General features: G+C 23.2%; 2 protein-coding genes across 2 annotated transcripts; both read left to right on the top strand.

Annotated features, from left to right (window-relative positions):
* The first annotated feature begins 1,044 nt into the window (after window positions 1–1,044).
* K444DRAFT_617263 (uncharacterized protein) lies at window positions 1,045–1,712 on the top strand. Its single transcript, XM_024881088.1, has one exon. It carries the CDS (start codon window positions 1,268–1,270, stop codon window positions 1,481–1,483), a length of 216 nt encoding a protein of 71 aa, XP_024732489.1. The 5' UTR covers window positions 1,045–1,267; the 3' UTR covers window positions 1,484–1,712.
* On the top strand, window positions 1,476–1,701 carry K444DRAFT_617264 (uncharacterized protein; the record flags this gene model as incomplete). The annotated part of the gene is made up of 1 exon (XM_024881089.1): window positions 1,476–1,701. A coding segment is annotated over one exon (213 nt), but the record flags the coding sequence as incomplete, so codon positions are not given.
* Window positions 1,713–18,183: the final 16,471 nt, after the last annotated feature.

The raw sequence follows: 18,183 nt of genomic DNA, 5'->3' as shown, positions 1-18,183 counted from the left end.
TAATATAATTTTTATATCTTTTAAATCTCTAAATTAGAAAAACTACTTCTAGCTTTATAAAATAAAAATATCTAATTAATATTTCTAATATCTATATAATACTCGATTTTAAATTAAAGAATAATACTTTAATTAAAGCTATTAAGGAAATACTAATAATAATTATAAATAAAAAGACAAATATTTTATTCGAGTACTTATAATATCTTTATTATAAAATACTAGTAATTATTCTTAAATAAGCTAAAGATTTAAAAAATTTACTTTTATATATTATATATCTTATTCTTTATATATAATAAACCTTTAGAAAGCTTAATTATTTTGGGTTTAATTAATAATAATATTAAATACCTTAATTAATTATTTCCTAGAATAAATTAAATATAATAAGTTTTTAGAGCCTATAGAAAATAACTAATATTTATTTCCTAAAAATTATATAATATATAGACTTTTATAGACTAGAGACTATTTCTCTAAATACTAGTTTATAAAAGAAATTAAAAATAATAAGAAGTCTCTTAAAAAAGCATTAATAACTCTTTAAAGAAAAAAATAAATTCTTTAACTTATATATTATATTACTAATTATAGTAATTTAGTAATTTATTAGAATAGTATTATATATATATATATTTAGTAAATAAAAAAGCTTATTAAAGAGAAATCAAATAATAAAATAATAAAAGAAATTAGTAATAAGAACTATAAAATATATAATACTATATATAAAATAATTAATATAAATATAAAAAAGAACTAAAATAAAAAATAATATTTCTAAAAAAGATTACTAGTAAGTTATTTATATATTAATAAACTATAATAGTAAAATAACTAGTTTTATATATAAAACTATCTATATTAAAAAGAATTATAGGCTATAATAAAATAGTTTATAAAAAATAGAAAATACTAAAAGTTTAATATATAATTTCTAAATTATTATTAAGTTATTAAAAAATATTTCTTTAAGCTATATTATATTTACTATATTTTTTTTTAATAAACTATTACTTATAAAAGCCCTTTATTTTAAGGCTTTATTTCTGTTACGATAAGGTGATATTGCAGTGGTGGTAAAGAGCTTGAATTGAGCTGAAGGCTGTGTACCGGGCTAAAAGCACTGGCTACACGCTAAGTCACGTGCAGTAGCACCACGTGACTGGTGCCACGTAACAAGTCCCCCCCTTTAGACTTCAAAAGACGACGTCCTCGTCGCAATACAGCCATTCTAGGCTACCCAAATAAGAAGTCCACTAGTATGGAGCGTCCTTCTCCCCCAGGAGCTTGCATCTCACTCCCAGGGCCCTGCAAGACAAGCAAGCAAGCCATGGTGACGTGTATCCCAAAATATGCCCCCCACTTGTGTATTGCCTCCTTCCCTACCACACTCCTTGTTCGCGCCGTATCCAGTCTTAATAGCCTCCCAATTGCGACCACCACGTATGCCTTGTGCCCTAATATGGAGGGACACTAGCCAAGTACTGCGTAAGACTTGGGGAGGTGAGGAATCGGACGACTCTGCCGGTGAGGGTGTGAAGCGTGGCAGGAAGCTCTCTCTGCAGGGGCGAGGGGAACATCGCTTTGTTGCTGTAGTAATTCGTACCGTATCGCGAGGCTCAGTAAAGAGGTCGATTTCGATCGTAATTATTGCATTGCTACCATATGTCACGATAAGGTGATGTTGCAGTGGTGGTAAAGAGCTTGAATTGAGCTGAAGGCTGTGTGCCGGGCTAAAAGCACTGGCTACACGCTAAGTCACGTGCAATAGCACCACGTGACTGGTGCCACGTAACAATTTCTTAAGTTTTATTTACTAGAATAGTAAATAATTATTAAAATAATAATACTTTAGTAAATCTACTTTTTTAAGATTTATCTGTTTTATACTATTATATCTTTCTTTATTATAGATTAATTTTAAGCTTTCTAGAAATTGCTTTCTTTACTAATATTAATAAATTTATCTAATATAAGGCACGTAATAGCAGGGTAATATATAAGTAATTAAGGTAAGTATACTGCGGAGTAATACTTATAAGTATAACTAATTCCAAGAATTAATTCTAATAAAAGACTAATTAATACTTCTCTCTAAAGCTAGAAGTATCTCCCTATATATTCCCTAGTACTTAGCCAGGCATATAAAGCCCTTTATTTAATTAGGAAATCTTATGCGATCTATATAATTCCAATTATAAGCTATACCTAAAATAGGAAACTAGATCTATAATATCTAATACCTGTTTATATACTATTACATGTACCTATTATATTAATTTCCTCTCTAGGCCCTTATCCCTAAGAGGCCTAAGAAAACTACAAATAGCTTTATAAATATTTCCCTAAAACTTTCCTGGCTACTAGCTTTCCCTAAAGACTTCCTATAATTATCTTATTATTATGCCAGGTAATGAAATTAAGGATATAGTTTACTAACTCTTCTTAGCTAGTTCGTAAATTATTTCTAGTAATTTCCTCTTATAAAGGTAATATAAATATAGTATATACTATTAGATATAAAGCTTATCCGATCTCCTAATTAGTTCGTAAATCCTAACTTAGCCTCTATTCGCGAATAAATTATTACTCTATAGGCCTAAGAGCTTAGAAAAGTTAATCTGATCTTCTGGTTTATTTATGAATTCTTTTTTTAGAATTTTCCAGATATTTCTAGTATAAAGCTAGTTCTGAATTCGTAATTACTATTCGGGGAAAATGCATTATAAAAAGGCCTCTCTTTTCTTACTAATTAACTTTTCTTTTTCTTAATTATAATACCGTATCTAGCTTCTCCTTATTTCTTGCCTTTCTTCTTTAAGCTTTCTTTAAGCTTCTTTAAGCTTCTTTAAGCCTTATTTAAGCTTTATTTAAGTTTCTTTCTAATTCCCTCTTTTATTTCTTTATTTATTAAGATAAATACTTCTTTTAGTACTTATTAGCCTATTACTATCTATTTAGCTAATACTTTTATATTCTTAATTTGCCCTTATTATCTTTAATATTCTAAGAATATTACTAAGTTTCCTAATCTTACTTATATTAAGAGTAATAATTACTTAATATATAATTACTATTATTCTAAGAATAAGAAATATAATTCTATAAGTTATAAATTTCTTTTTTTATTTCTTATTCTAATATTATCTAAGGTTTCTTAAGTATATATAATATAATTAAACTGCCTTTTTTAAGCTATTAATATATATAAGTATCTTTCTTATTCTTTACTCAAAAAAAAAAGGCTATTATTACTTTTCTTCTATATTAAACTATATATACTTCTTGTATTAAAACTATTATTTGAGGCTAATAAATTCCCCTAATAATTCAAGAAATAAGTCAAGTAATTCTTACTAGCTTAGTATAAGTATAAAGTATTCTTAATAATATAATTAATATTTTTTAGTATTAAATAAGCTTACTTTTTCTTTATTTCTTACTAATAGCTAATAGCTTTATAGGCTAATTTACTACTTATTTCTCGAGAGAATCCTAATAAGGATAATAATAAGGATAGTAAAAAGTAGTTATAAGAATAAGGTATTTATAAGATATAGAAATTAGAGTTTTTAATAATTTTTATATAGTTTTTCCAAGAATAAATATATAGTTTTTTAATAGTTTCCTAATAAAAGCATTTATTTTTTACGCTTTTATTTAGCTAATAGTATTATAATATTACTTTTTTTCAAGTATTTTTATAATTCTTAAGCTATATTCTCTAGATTACTTAGTAGTTCTTATATATTATTCGCTAGTAAGTAGCTTTTCTAATAAACAAGATATTTTCTTTCTTTTTTACTTTCTCTATAGGCTATAATAGATTTTACCTTAAATTTCTCTTTGCCCTTAATCTTAATCGGCTCTGGTTTTACTATAGTACTAGCTTGCGGGTATTATGGTTCTAAGAAGAAAACGTAAAAAATATTATGGATCTAATATAATAGTAATAATTTCAAGTAATATACTTATTTATATATTCCTATAATTTCTAGAACTTTAAAAAAGTCAAGATATCTATTTACTAGCTTTATACTAGGTTATAGCTATTAAATATTCTTTATATAAAGCATAACTTTATTATATATTTTGAACTCCTTATTAATATATTTCTTATTATAGTACTTTTTTTATATATTTACTATTTCTTACTATTATTTCTCTAGTACTTTTCATTTTACTTAAATTCTTTATATTCTTTCTTATATTACTAGTACTTCTTTTTCTGAAATATTATTCTTAATATATAATTTAATATTAGAATGAAATTTATATAAGATATAGAATAGGGATATTTCTATTATTAAATATATGAAATTATTATATATAAATTTTATAAGAATAAGCTTTATTATCTAGTTATTTTACTAGTAGCTAGTATAATACTTCAAGTATTATTTTAGAGTTTAGTTTAGATTCTCTATTTATTTATTAGTTTATAGGTAAAATACTATACTTAGTTATTATTAAATCTTTAAGTAGAAATATAAACTTAACTAGAACTTATTTATAAAAATAGATCCTTTATTAGAGGTTATACCCGCAGGTATACTAAAGTCTTTAATAATATAGTATATAAATAGTTTTGCTAGCTTAGGAGCCGAGATTTTTTTAATAGTCGGAATATATTATACTATTTTTATATACCTAGTAATAATAATAAGTATAGAATTATATACTTTACTATAAAACCTAGAAAGAAGTAATCCCGTAATAAAGTTTATAGTAATTTCTTACTATAGCTTAGAGAAGAGGAAAAATGAACTAAGTATACTATATAGTAAATATTTCTTTACCTTAGTTTATTAATATATAAGACAAGTTCTAATATAGTCTTTTATATTCTTTTTTATATTTTACTAGAAGTACTTTTTCTAGAGAATCTCTAGTATCTTACTAGTACCAAAATGCCTATTTATAGGATTATTATAGTTAGCTTATAATAATTCTTTTTTAAGAGCTAGCTTATTTAGTATATAGATAGTACCCTAATATCTTAATAACCCAGATATATTAAGTTCCTAAGTCTTAATAGCTCTAGTAAAAGTTCCCGTTAAGAACTATTTATATTACTAGTATTATACTAATAAATTAAGCCTTTAGTACTATAATAGTAATTTAAGTAATATTTCTTTATTTTCCTTATATACTATTTCGGACCTAGTTACTTATATAGCTAGAATTCGTAATATATACTATTTATAACTAGCTATACTAGTAATAGGCTCAAATAATAGTATCTCTAGTATTATTCTATTACTAAAATAAACTTCCTTTTTGGAATTTCTTAGTATCTCGCTAATTAAGAAGTACCTATTTCCTCTTTCCTGGGCCTTATATTACGGTATTATAGGAATAGTATAGTATCCTATTACTACTACTTATAGGGTTCTCTGTTTTATATTCTATAGCTTATTATAAAATATAAGTAATAAAGTATCTTTATTTATACTTACTATAAAATCTGGCCTTCTTAATAGCTTATTAGCGGGATTACTATATCCCGGCTAGTACTTTAAAATAAAGTCAAAAATAATTAGCTTCTCTACTTATCTTATTTATTAATTATTTAGTTTTCTTTTAGTTATAAAGTATTTTAAGTTATTATAATCTGTCTTAATAATAATAATATACTGGATATATACCAGGTAATATTACTAAGTATAAAATACTAGAATAATAGCTAAGAGTTTAGAATTATATATCTTATATCTGCTTTTAATTATAGTTATTTTTTTTAAATAAAAAGTAATAGGGTATTACCTGGCTTTTGCCCTCTTACTAAAGAGCTAGGAAATTATATCTATAATTATAAATCCTAAAGCATTCGTTTTTATATGAATTTTTAAGGCTAGATTAAAATAATAAAGAATTAGTACTATTATAAATATAATTTATAGCTCCTTAAAAGCCTTATTTATCTTATTTATCTAGCTAAAATAATATTATAGGTTTCTACTAGTTTTTAATAAATTAGTTAATTCTTTTATTATCCTAAAGTATTTATAAATAAACCTCTAGTAAAAGTTAGTAAAACCTAGAAATACTTGAATTTCCCGGATATTATTCTTTAAGGCTAGCTATTTTCTAATAGCTATAATCCGGCTTGCTTCTATTTTCATATTATCTAGGCTAATTATAAATTCCAGGAACTTTATTTTCTCTATATTAAACTCGTATTTTGCCAAGTTTATAAAGAACTAGTATTACTATAACTACTCGAGTATATATTAGACCGCTATTATATACTATTTTGGGTTCTCTAAATAAATTAAAATATTATCTAGATAGATTATATAAATAATATTTATAAGGCTTACTAGTATATAGTTAATATATACCTGGAATATTACTAGAGTATTAGATAATCTAAAGAATATAATATAATACTTAAAATATCTATAGTATATTTGAAATATTATTTTTTATTTATTACCCTCCCGTATTTATAACTAATAATAAGTATTTTTTAAGTCTAGCTTTATATATATCTTTGCTTTATAAAGCCTATTTATTATCTTACTAATAAGTAATAATAGTATTTGGTTCTTAATAATAATTCTATTTAGATCCCGGTAATTAATATATAAATATAGGCCGCCTCCTTTTTTTAGAATAAATATAATTAGGATACTAGCTAGGCTAGTAAAATAATAAATCTATTTCTTTTCTAAACTAGTATTAAGATATTCCTAAAAGACTTTAAGCTCTCTTTCTAATAAAGTATATATAGGATTATATAGTAATTAGGATCCTGGTTCCAGATCTATATAATACTTTATTATATAGTAGTCAGGTAGTATATTTATAGCCTTTATAGAGAATACTTAGAGAAGATCCTAATACTTTCTAGGAAATATAGCTATCCCGTTTATAGTAATAGTAATAATTCTTTAGCTATTTATTATAGGGTAGGTAATTAATAGAAAAACATATACCTTATACTTTATTACTTTAGTAAACTTCCTAGTATTTAAAACTTTAATTTTCTATAATTAAATCTAGTATCTTTATATTATTTCCTTAAAGGAAATTAGGGAATTAATCTAGTAAAGCTATAGGAATTCAAGTATTATATTAATATAATTTAGATTAAAATCATATAATATAAAATATATATTAGTCTTTTTTTGGTTTTCTAGTATATTCTTAGTAATAATCCCAAAAATATAATCTTTATATAAATAAATTCTTTTTCTCTCTAGTAAGAATAAGGGAATTACTTTTAATATTAATAGAATACCTATATTTAAGGCTAATTTCCTTTTTATATAATTGGCCTCTATATTCGAATTAACTAATATTTTAATTTTTCGCCTACTTTTTCTTATCTTAATAATAACCTTAATTACTATTCTCGTTTTAGGGGCCTTGCCTTTTATAATATAAACGAGTATAATTATTACGGGGCATATCCGTTTCCCGGCTTCTTTAGTTCTAGGTACTTATATATCTTATAGCTAGACTTATTATAGTTATAGTAAGTCGGTTTTCCCTAATTTAGGCAGGTAGTAGTATAGTAATTCTTCTTCTAGTAAATAAAGCAAGTTATACCCGGTCTTATAAATCCTGATATAGGTACTATATTAGACCCCGTTACTATACTTTTATTACCCTAGTTATATAAACCTTATAATAGGGATATATTTCTCTTCCGTTTTTCTTTATTATTTCCTTTCTCCTTTCTCTAATTTCTTTTCTTTTATTAACCTGTTAGCTTATTATTATATTCCCGTTAAGTAAACTAGTTTAAATTATTTTTAACTCTTATAACCGCAGAAATAAGCTTCTCTTTTTCTTATAAAGCATTCTCTTAGTAATTAATCTTATTCCGAATCTCCTATCTTAAGCTACTAAATAAGTTATCCCGCTCTTATAGTAAATCCGTATATCCCAAGTTATCTAATAGGCTATTTAAGTAGGATATAAAGCTTTAGATACTCTAACCTAGTTACTATTTTGTGTTTTTAAACTTGGCAAGGGTATTATTACTATAGTTCTCTGGATCTAAGATAGAATTCTTTATAAACTTAATAAAGGTCTCCTAATCTATAATATTAATACCTACTAATTACTTCTTATATTTCCAGATATCTCTGGCTATATTCTTAAAGCAGGAAGTATAATATATAATCTTTATTATATTTATAGCCTAGGTAATCCTGCTATCTTTATACTATTTTAGCTCTATCTAGTAAAAGAAGTCCTGGGCTTCCTTAATACTTTTCTCCTTATAAGTTAGTAATTCTCGGGTTTTTAGAGCTCTATAAACTAAATATATTACTAGTAATATAATAGGTTCTATAATAGGTACCCAAATCTTCTTAAGATAGTAAATCTGAGCTTCTAGATTCTTTAAATTCTTTTTCTATTATATCTTTACTTCTAACTTAGTAATATAATAATAAGCCGCTACTAGCTTCTCTATTATTATTATCCTAGTAGCTAGTTCTAGGGATATCTGAGTTTTATTCCCTTTTCCTAATTAGGTAATAGCTAGAGTAACTAACTGGGCACTTCCCTAGATACCCGACTAGGTTACCCTAATAATAGTAGAGGTACTTCTTCTGGTTAATACTCTAGCTATTAGTGGTTTTATCTATTAATAGCTTAATTACCTCGTAATAAACTACTTCCCGAAAGTTAGATTAATTAAAATATAAGATATATAATAATAAAGTAATATATAAGTAATTAAGGTAAGTATACTATAAAGTAATACTTATAAATATAACTAATTCCAAGAATTAATTCTAATAAAAGACTAATTAATGCCTCTTTCTAAAGCTAGAAGTATTTCCCTATATATTCCCTAGTACTTAGCCAGGTATATAAAGCTCTTTACTTAATTAGGAAATCTTATATAATTTATATAATTCTAATTATAAGCTATACCTAAAATAGAAAACTAGATCTATAATATCTAATACTTATTTATATATTATTATATGTATTTATTATATCTAAGTATAATACTTTCAAATTTTCGAGTATAATAGTAATAAAAATAGCTAATTATTATTATAATTTAGTTTTTAATTTTATTAGCTAATATAATTATCTAATATAATTATTTATATCTTATTACCTATATTTTATTACTTTTTAAATATATATAATATAGCTACTTTACTAAGGAAATATATTTAAAATATATTAGAAATATTTAAAAAAAACTAAGCCTTTTATAAACTAGTATATTATAGGATATATATACTTTTTTATAGTTTTTTATATTCTAGTTTTCTCTTTCTTAGCTTTAAATCATCTTTATAAAAAACCTTCTATTTTGCTTTTTAAGCCTTAAATACTATATTTATAATAGTATTTAAAGTTTACTTTTTTTAATTCTATAAAAAATTTCAAATAAATTAATTTAGAATCTTTAGAAATATAGGTATTACTAAAATAATAGAATCTTAGAAATACAAGTAATAGATTCCAGAATAATAAAAGCAAAAAGCTCTAAAACCCTTAGAAAAATTAGATATTTATATTTTTATAAATATATATTAGTAATATATTAGAAATTTCTTTTAAAAACCCGAAAATTAAAAAACTTTATATAAAGGCTATTCTTTAATTAAGTTCTAGAGTAATAGATATTTATAAGCTAGTAATCTAACTATTATTCTTATAAGCCTAATTATATAAGTCTGTGTTTTTCAGGCTAGTTTATCAAGTATACTTCCCAAATTTAATAACCCTACTAATATATCTACTATTTCCTTATTACTTGTATTTAATTATACTCTAGCCTTTAAAATTACTACTAAATGAAAGGAGGTAATCCAGGAGCTTTATAGCTAGAGACAAGTTAACTGCGGAGCTAATAAAGTACTATAAGCTCGGTAAAACTATGATTTATTATATTTTTAGGTATATAATACTTCCCTACTATAATTACTAAAATAAAAGTAATATTACTAGAGGAATAGAATAGGATATTACAAGATTAAATAAATAAGTTAATTTTAAGGCAGGATTATTAGGTTTAGGTACTAATAAAGTATTACGAGTAATTAATTCCTAATTAATATAATATAATTATGAATTAATTAGGGCAAAGTGTGCCTAATAGCCTAAAAAATACAGACTTATATAATTAGGCTTATTAAGTTCTATTCTATAACTTTATAGGCCCCATATATATACTAGTAATAAAACTACTAGAAAGAATATAATAAAGAAAAAATATAATAAATTAACTTTTTAAAATATTATATAATCTGAAATAATATTAACTTCTTTTAAGGCTTCTATTAGTTCAGGTTATTCTATTAGTAGCCCTTCTTGAACCGAATATCCTATTAATATTTCTAGAGGTTTTTTAGACAAATTATTGAATTAAATGCAGTTGTATTATAATATATTCAGATTACGGATTTTTAAGAGAGGTGTGGCGTGGGTAGCCGGAGCTAAATACAGTGTATATAGTCACGTGAGTGACTAGCCTGCAGTTGCTATGCAACACAAATCTATAGAAAAAAAGGCTTCTTTTTTTATTAAAAAGCTTCTATATACCAATTAGCTTATTATTATTAAAGAATTATATAAATGGGCCAAAAAAGCTAATTACTTGCCCTCAGATATTAATTTAATTATTACTAGCTATTAAAAGAATCTCAAGAAGACTATTTTATATAAAACAAATTATAAAGATATTAAGAGCCTTTTCGAGAATATTAAGCTTTAGAATATTAAATTCGAAAAGAATATCAAGTATTATATAGCTATAATAGATTAGCTTATAATAGCTCTAGCTGCTTTTATTTTATTTGCTTTTATTATTTCTATAATTCTAGCTACTTTAAATTTCTTTTTAAAGAATTCCGAATTATCTTTTACTTATTTCTATCTGGAATCCCCTGCTTCTTATACTTTTTTTAGAAATACTAAAATTACTAAGCTTTCTAATTTAATTCTTTTTATTAAAGATTATATTATTTTTAATAACTGGCTAATTTAGATTAAAAACAAGCTATAAGGAAATACTAATTTGTATTTCTCTAAAAATTTCAAGATTATTTATATTTCTAATAAATTTACTAGTAATACTTTTATTCTAACTAATTCTTATATAAATAAAAATAGTCCGAATTAATACTATTAGCTTTTAAAATTATATTTCTATCTAAAAGAACTATATTCTAATTTTAATAAAATATAAAATACTTACTATAGCTTTAATAAGCTTTAAATATATTCTAATTAAGTATTTTAGAAGTTCTATACTTTCTTCTTATAACTATTTATAGAAAGTAGTATTAGTCTTTGAAATATTAAATATAAACTAAATAAGAAGCTTCTATTAAAGCTCTAGAAGTTAGTATATATATATTATAATAATTATTCTATTAATACTATTTACTTTACTTAATACTATATTATTAATAATTAGTAAATTAAGGCTATATATAAGAAAACTAAGAAAGATAAAAAGATAAAAGCTAGTCTAACCAAATTTACTTCTGGTATTATATTCTTTTATATTTCTAAAAAAGAGCCCAAAAAGTCTATATCTATTACTTTTATTAAATATATATTTTCTTATAAATAAAAGTAATATTTTATAAAAACCAAAAATCTTTTAATTATTAAATACTTTAATTATAATAAGTTTAACTATTATATTAAGTATTATCTACTTATATATAATAAGGAAACTAAAATAGCTCTCTCTAGAATTAAATAGGGCCTAGTTTTTATTTTACTAAAATATTTAGTTTCTATTTTAATAGAATACTTAGAAGATTTAGGCTCTAATTCTAATATAAAACCGGAAAACAAGTATTTCTAAAGAAAGTCTCTATTTTAGAGGCTTATAATATAGATTTAATAGAGATTAACTTAATTTATCTAATAGAAGAAAATGCTTTTATAATACCTTATATTATTAGTATAAATAAATTAGAAATTAAATCTTTTTCTCTTATTAATACTAGAGCTAATAGTTATACTTTTATTAATACAAAGCTTATTTAGCTTATAAAATAATTTCTAGAAATAGAATTATAATCTTTTTTCATATTTTATATTATATATAGTTTTAATAGAAAGCTAGCTAAATTTACTAAGAAATATATAGAAGTCTTATTTCTAATTAATAAATAAAGTATTAATATACCTATAATTATTCTAATTCTTAAAGATTATAATATAATTTTTAGTAAAAAATAGATTATATATATTAATATTTTAGTTAACTATAGAAGATATAGGCTTATATAGCTAGAAAAAAACAAGCCTAAATCTATATAATTTAGTTATATTATTAATACTTTTTAATAATAGCTAGAAAAGTAATCTAATAAGAAATATTAAAAAGATACTAATTAATAAAATTTTATTATAAGCTATTTCTAAAAAAATCTTTCATTTTTAAATAATCTTTTTTCTTTTAAACTAATTAAAGAAAATTATATAAAATTATAAAAAAGAAGCTTCTATAGCCTAATTAAAATATAATATCTAAATAAAGGCTAAAGAAGCAAAAAGAGATCTTTAATAAAAAGTAAATACTATATTTTACTATTTCTATTTTTATAATATTTAATTATATAATTAAAAAAAATATTATTAATTAAATCTCTATTTATAAAATTAATAAAGAGCTTAAAGCTCAAAAAAGAGAAGCTATCTCTAGCTCAGAGAATTAATAACCGGCAAAAACTAAGCTTTAGTAGCCATAAATAATATTATTTCTAGAACTCAAGAAATATATTTCTATTTTCTCTAAAAAGAAATTTAATATTCTTTCTTTCTATAAATTATATAATTATAAGATTCAGATTAAAGGCCTAAAAAAACTAAAAGTATTAGATATTAATCTTTCTAGTAGTAGTCTATTTAAAAGCTTCTAGAAATCAAGTATTTCTTAAAAGATAATCTAATTAAAGGCTTTATTAAAACTAGTTAAGCTTTTTTTACTTTACTAGTTCTTTTTATAAAGAAAACAAATAGAGATTTATACTTCTATATTAATTTCTATTATCTAAATAATATTACTCAAAAGAATTAATATTCTCTTTTATTTATTAATAAAACTTTAAATTAATTATTTAAAGCTAAGATTTATATTAAATTAAATATTTATTAAGCTTTCTATTATATAGCTATAGACCTGGACTTTTAGAAGCTAATAATATTCTATATTTATTATAAAGTATATAAATATAATATTTTCTAAAAAGGCCTTATAAATGGCCTAGCTATATATTAATACTATATAAATAATATACTTTTTAAATATCTAAATAACTTTTATATAGTATATTTTAATAATATTTTTATTTATTTAAAGAATTTAATAAAGTATAAATAATATATATAAAAAGTACTAAACTATTTATATTTTACTAGTCTTTAAATAAATATTCTTATTTATTTAGAGAATTTAGTAAAATATAAATAATATATATAAAAAGTATTAGACTATTTATATCTTACTAGCCTTTAAATAAATATTAAGAAATCGGAATTTAAAATTATATATATAAAGTATTTGAGTTTTATTATTTCTATATTTAATATTAAAATAGATTCTAATAAAATTAAAGTAATATATAACTAGTAATTCCTAAAAACAATTAAAAGAATATAATATTTTCTTGGCTTTTATAACTTCTATAAATGCTTTATTAAAAAAATATAAATATATTACTAGATCTCTTATTTTATTTATAAAAAAGAGTATTTTTTTAAAAATAGTTCAAGTAATATTAAAAGGTTTTTAATTACTTAAAAAAAAGCTATAATTTCTATTTCAGTTTTATAATAATAGAAATAAATATATTTAAAGAAGTAATTACTAGCCTATTCTCTTAATAAGATTCAGAAACAGGCCTTTAATATTTTATAGCTTATTTTTCTAAAACTATAATTCTAATAGAGCTTAATTATAATATATATAATAAGGAAATACTTATTATAGTATAAGTATTAGAGAAATAAAAAGCCAAGCTAGAAAGCCTTTAGAATACTTTTTTTAAAGTCTATTCTAATTACTATACTTTAAAATACTTTATAATAATTAAAAAGCTCTCTTTTTAATAAGCTAGATAAATTAAGCTTTTATTTTACTATTATTTCAAGCTTATATATTATTCTGAAAAATTAAATAAATAAATAAATATTTTATTATAAAAACAAGATAAAGTAAATACTTAGAGCCAGATTAAAAAGAAACTATAAACTTAAATACTTCTTTCTAGAAATAAGATTAATCCGGAAATTATTTATAACTTATAGCTTATAGTAATACTTTATAAAGTTAGCTTACTTAATTTGGAATTCGGCCCTAAAAACCAAATATATATTAAAAACTTTCTAAAGAAATATATCTCTATTAAAGATATAATTCCTCTAAAAGAAAATATTCTTTTAGAAGCTTTACTAATAGATTCTACTATAATTACTTCTATAGAAATACTATTAAAAGCTTTTATTAAATATAGTAGCTTATAACTAGTAAATAAGATTCTATAAAATAATTATATATTATTAGATCTAAAGAAGCTATATATAATAGCCCAAGCTAAAAGTAATATCTAAATATTATAAGATAGTCTTCTTTTATATTATAAAAGATTCTATATTATAGAGAATAAAATAACTTTCGAACTACTTTTATAAACTACTTTAATTTATAAAATATATAATAAACTTCTTTCTAGATATTCTAAATATATAAAACTCTATTAGTTATTTAAAAAATAATATTACTAGCTATTTATAGGCAAGAATTAATTAATTCTATAATAATTGCTATACTTATAGAAAATTATATATATTAAGAAATAAGAAGCCTAATTTGTTTTATTTTTTTCTAGTTCTTAATTGCTTTTAATAATATATTATTATAAACTTTAAAAGCTATTTAGAAAGCAAATTAGGCTATAATATAATTACTATATTTATAAATTACTTATTTAAATATCTAATTACAATTCCTATATAAAATATAATTATAGCCAAATAGCTAATATTTCTGTTTTTATTTTATATAATATATTAAATAGGTATTTTAGAAACAATTATATTAGATTAGAGACCCTAATTTATATCCGATTTTTAAAGCAAATTCTATATAAGAATTAGTATAAAGCTTAAGCTCTTAATAGCTAATTATCTTTAAATAAATAAATAAATAGAGATTATTAATTAGTATTTTAATTAGAAATTATATTTATATATTAACTATTATTAGAATAACTAGAATAAATGAGTTACTATAATCGATTATTAATAAGCCTTTCTTTAATATAAAACTATTAGCTAGTTTCTATTTATAACTAAAAAGGGCTATAAGTCTTATATATCTCTGGACTAGAACTTTTCTATTAAAGCTAGCTTATCTAAAGAGAAGCTAAATAGAAATAAAGCTAAAATATTAGTAAATTAATTATATAAATTATAATAACTTATCTAAGGTTATATAGAATAAATATAGAAATAATATATAATATAAGCTAATAAATACTACTATCTAATTAATTTCAAAGTCGGAAATAAAATATAAATTATTATAAAGTACTAGAAATCTAATTATCTGAGCCAGAAGCTAATAGTCGGACTTAACGTCGCGCTAAAGGGGCCCTTCCCTTTAGTCGGGGAAAGCGAGTTGTCCCGGGAAAGCGAGTTATCCCGTACCATACCAAAATTTCTATGTAATTGCAGATACTTGAATTACACCATACAACCAAATAACCCTTAAATTAATATGCAATTGAGGATATAATCTCTTATTACTCTAATACTACAAAATCTGTATTTTGAGCTATTAAATTAGTTAATATTACTAATCTAGGTAGTAAAGAATACAGAACTACCTCCTCCCCACTAACCCCACTATTTATATTCTCTCGTATCTCCTCTATCTCCTTATCTGATCCCCTAGACTCCTCTAATATTGCCCGTATATATAATTAACTAAGAGGGTTCCCCTTTATCTGGTAAGCTTATTCAGATACAAGTATTACAGGATTAATAGGGATATCGGTAAAGATTACGGGATCTTCGGCCTATATATGATCGAATTCAGCTTGCTCCTTAGCTACCTTATTATAAAGTAATTGGTACTTAATTCGAATGGCTTCAAGCTTGCTTTCCGTAGGTTCGGTTTGGGAATCGCGAATTGGTATTAGGAGCTCGGGAGGGATAATTGTATTAGTTCCAAAGACTTGCTTCCTTGCTTATACCTCCAGATCTCTTACTCTCTTCTTCCTCTCTCTCTCTCTGCCGCTTATATAGCGATTCCTACTCTTTTGAGAGCTTCCTTTTCAGCTAATTTAGCCTTTGCAAGCTGTCTTTTAGCCTTCTTTAGTTCCTTTTCTACTATATTCCTCACTTTAATCTTCTTCTTTTCTAGAGCATTAGATGCATTTAACTACCCCTCCCTTTGGAAACTAAGCCGTATATTTAGCTTAGCCTTATAACATTTAACCTGTACCTTATAAGCATTCTGGGTATCTAGCTCTTATAAACTTCCAAGTATTAGGTAGTTCTTAGTAGCCTTAATCGTAACTGAATACTCTTTGCGAGGAGAGGAGTTTAAAGCATCCAGAATCTTATTATTGAGATTATTGAGCCGTAGAACGCATTCGTTATATAAAGAAGAAGGTTTTGGAAGGATAAGTAATTGGTATTTATAAATAGGAGCAGGAGCAGGCGTAGTAAATCGTATGTTTTCTGCATTTTCTGTATCCGATTCAGTTTCCGATTCAGATCCAAACTCCAGAAATTAAAGGCCAGTATCTTTCCTTCTCTTTTTACTATACTTCTTAAGCTTTCTCCGTACTGCTTTGAAACTAACAGGCCAAATTCCAGTATTCTAAAAGGCGTATTTAATTATATAAATAGTAAATGTCTTCTCCCGTATTCCAGAAAGATTATGAAAGAAGTACTAGATATTATATTCCGGCTTATACGAGCGAATTATATTTATAATATTAACCTATTAGTAGTATTTCCATTTCCTAAAAATACTAATATTATATAGTTAAAGTAGGTGGGTTTAGTAAGAGGGGAATTAGATAATTTATATCTTATTAAATATAGCTTTTAGAATAAAATCGTCCGCTTAATAGTAAGTTACTTCGTTAATCAAGAGAATATGCTATTTCTTATTAGGACCGCAGTTATTATACTTAATAAAATAGTCTAATTAAATCATATAAATACCCTCGTTCATATATCCTATAGGAGAGACTATAATAACCTTATAACCGGTTATATTTTTATAGAACCAAGAAATCATAATTATAATTCCAGGGATAATTACTACCGGAGGAATTGCCTTGCTATCTATAGATATATACTTAATTATTATAAGAGATATATGATTTTCTGGTATTCCTGTATATATCTCCTTAATTCTAATTAGAACTACTACTTCCTCTCCTATAGGCATACAAATTCGTACTTCTTTCTCGTCTATATTATATATCCGATCCCTATAATATATACTAGTTTCTTCTAATACCGGACGATATTTAGTCTCAAACCAATTACGGAGGCTCTATTTAGTATAGAGATTAATAGGTAGCTTGTAATAGGCTTCGTCTTAATTATATATAGTTCTAGAATATTCTTTAGCTATTAAGAGAACTATTTCTAAGATAAAGCTATTTTATTATCCTCTATTTATATCCATATTATATAATTATATATTATTTGCTTTATAGCTCTTTTCCCTTTATTAATTACATATAATACCATATACTAAATTAATGCCTCGTATTAATTAGAATATAAGATCTTATTCTGGCCTCCCTATTATACTCTCGCTATTCCCATCTTCTTTCTCTCTCTCTACTATGCTTTCTTTATTATATCTTTATTTCGTATATAATATACGCATACCGCAGTCGCAGGAGTCTCTTCTGGGTTAGCCTTAAGGAATTAAATAGCTTTATAGAGCTTATCTCTCTCTGGTATATTATAGAAGAATATATTATTTATCTAGTTATATCTAATACTTAAATATCCTTTTAGCTGCTTTATAAGTCTTTTTCTAACTTTATAAGGCTTTCTAGCCAGTAATATTTATTATTTATAGAAATAATAAGGTAATAAAATTATTAATTAGAGAATCTTAAGAAATATTAATAGCTTACTTTTTAATTATATATATATTAAATAACTCAGTTAGATAGACTTACTTACTAGTATTAT

The sequence above is a fragment of the Hyaloscypha bicolor genome (genome assembly GCF_002865645.1).
Source record: "Hyaloscypha bicolor E unplaced genomic scaffold K444scaffold_125, whole genome shotgun sequence".
In the NCBI taxonomy this organism is placed as follows: Eukaryota; Fungi; Ascomycota; class Leotiomycetes; order Helotiales; family Hyaloscyphaceae; genus Hyaloscypha; species Hyaloscypha bicolor.
The sequence above is the reverse complement of the archived record's forward strand: the minus strand, read 5'-3'. Positions and strand labels throughout refer to the sequence as shown.

What these genes read in the sequence shown, in the direction of transcription:
- K444DRAFT_617263 (XM_024881088.1), top strand. Translation starts at nt 1,268, where the DNA reads ATGGAGCGTCCTTCTCCCCCAGGAGCTTGCATCTCACTCCCAGGGCCC.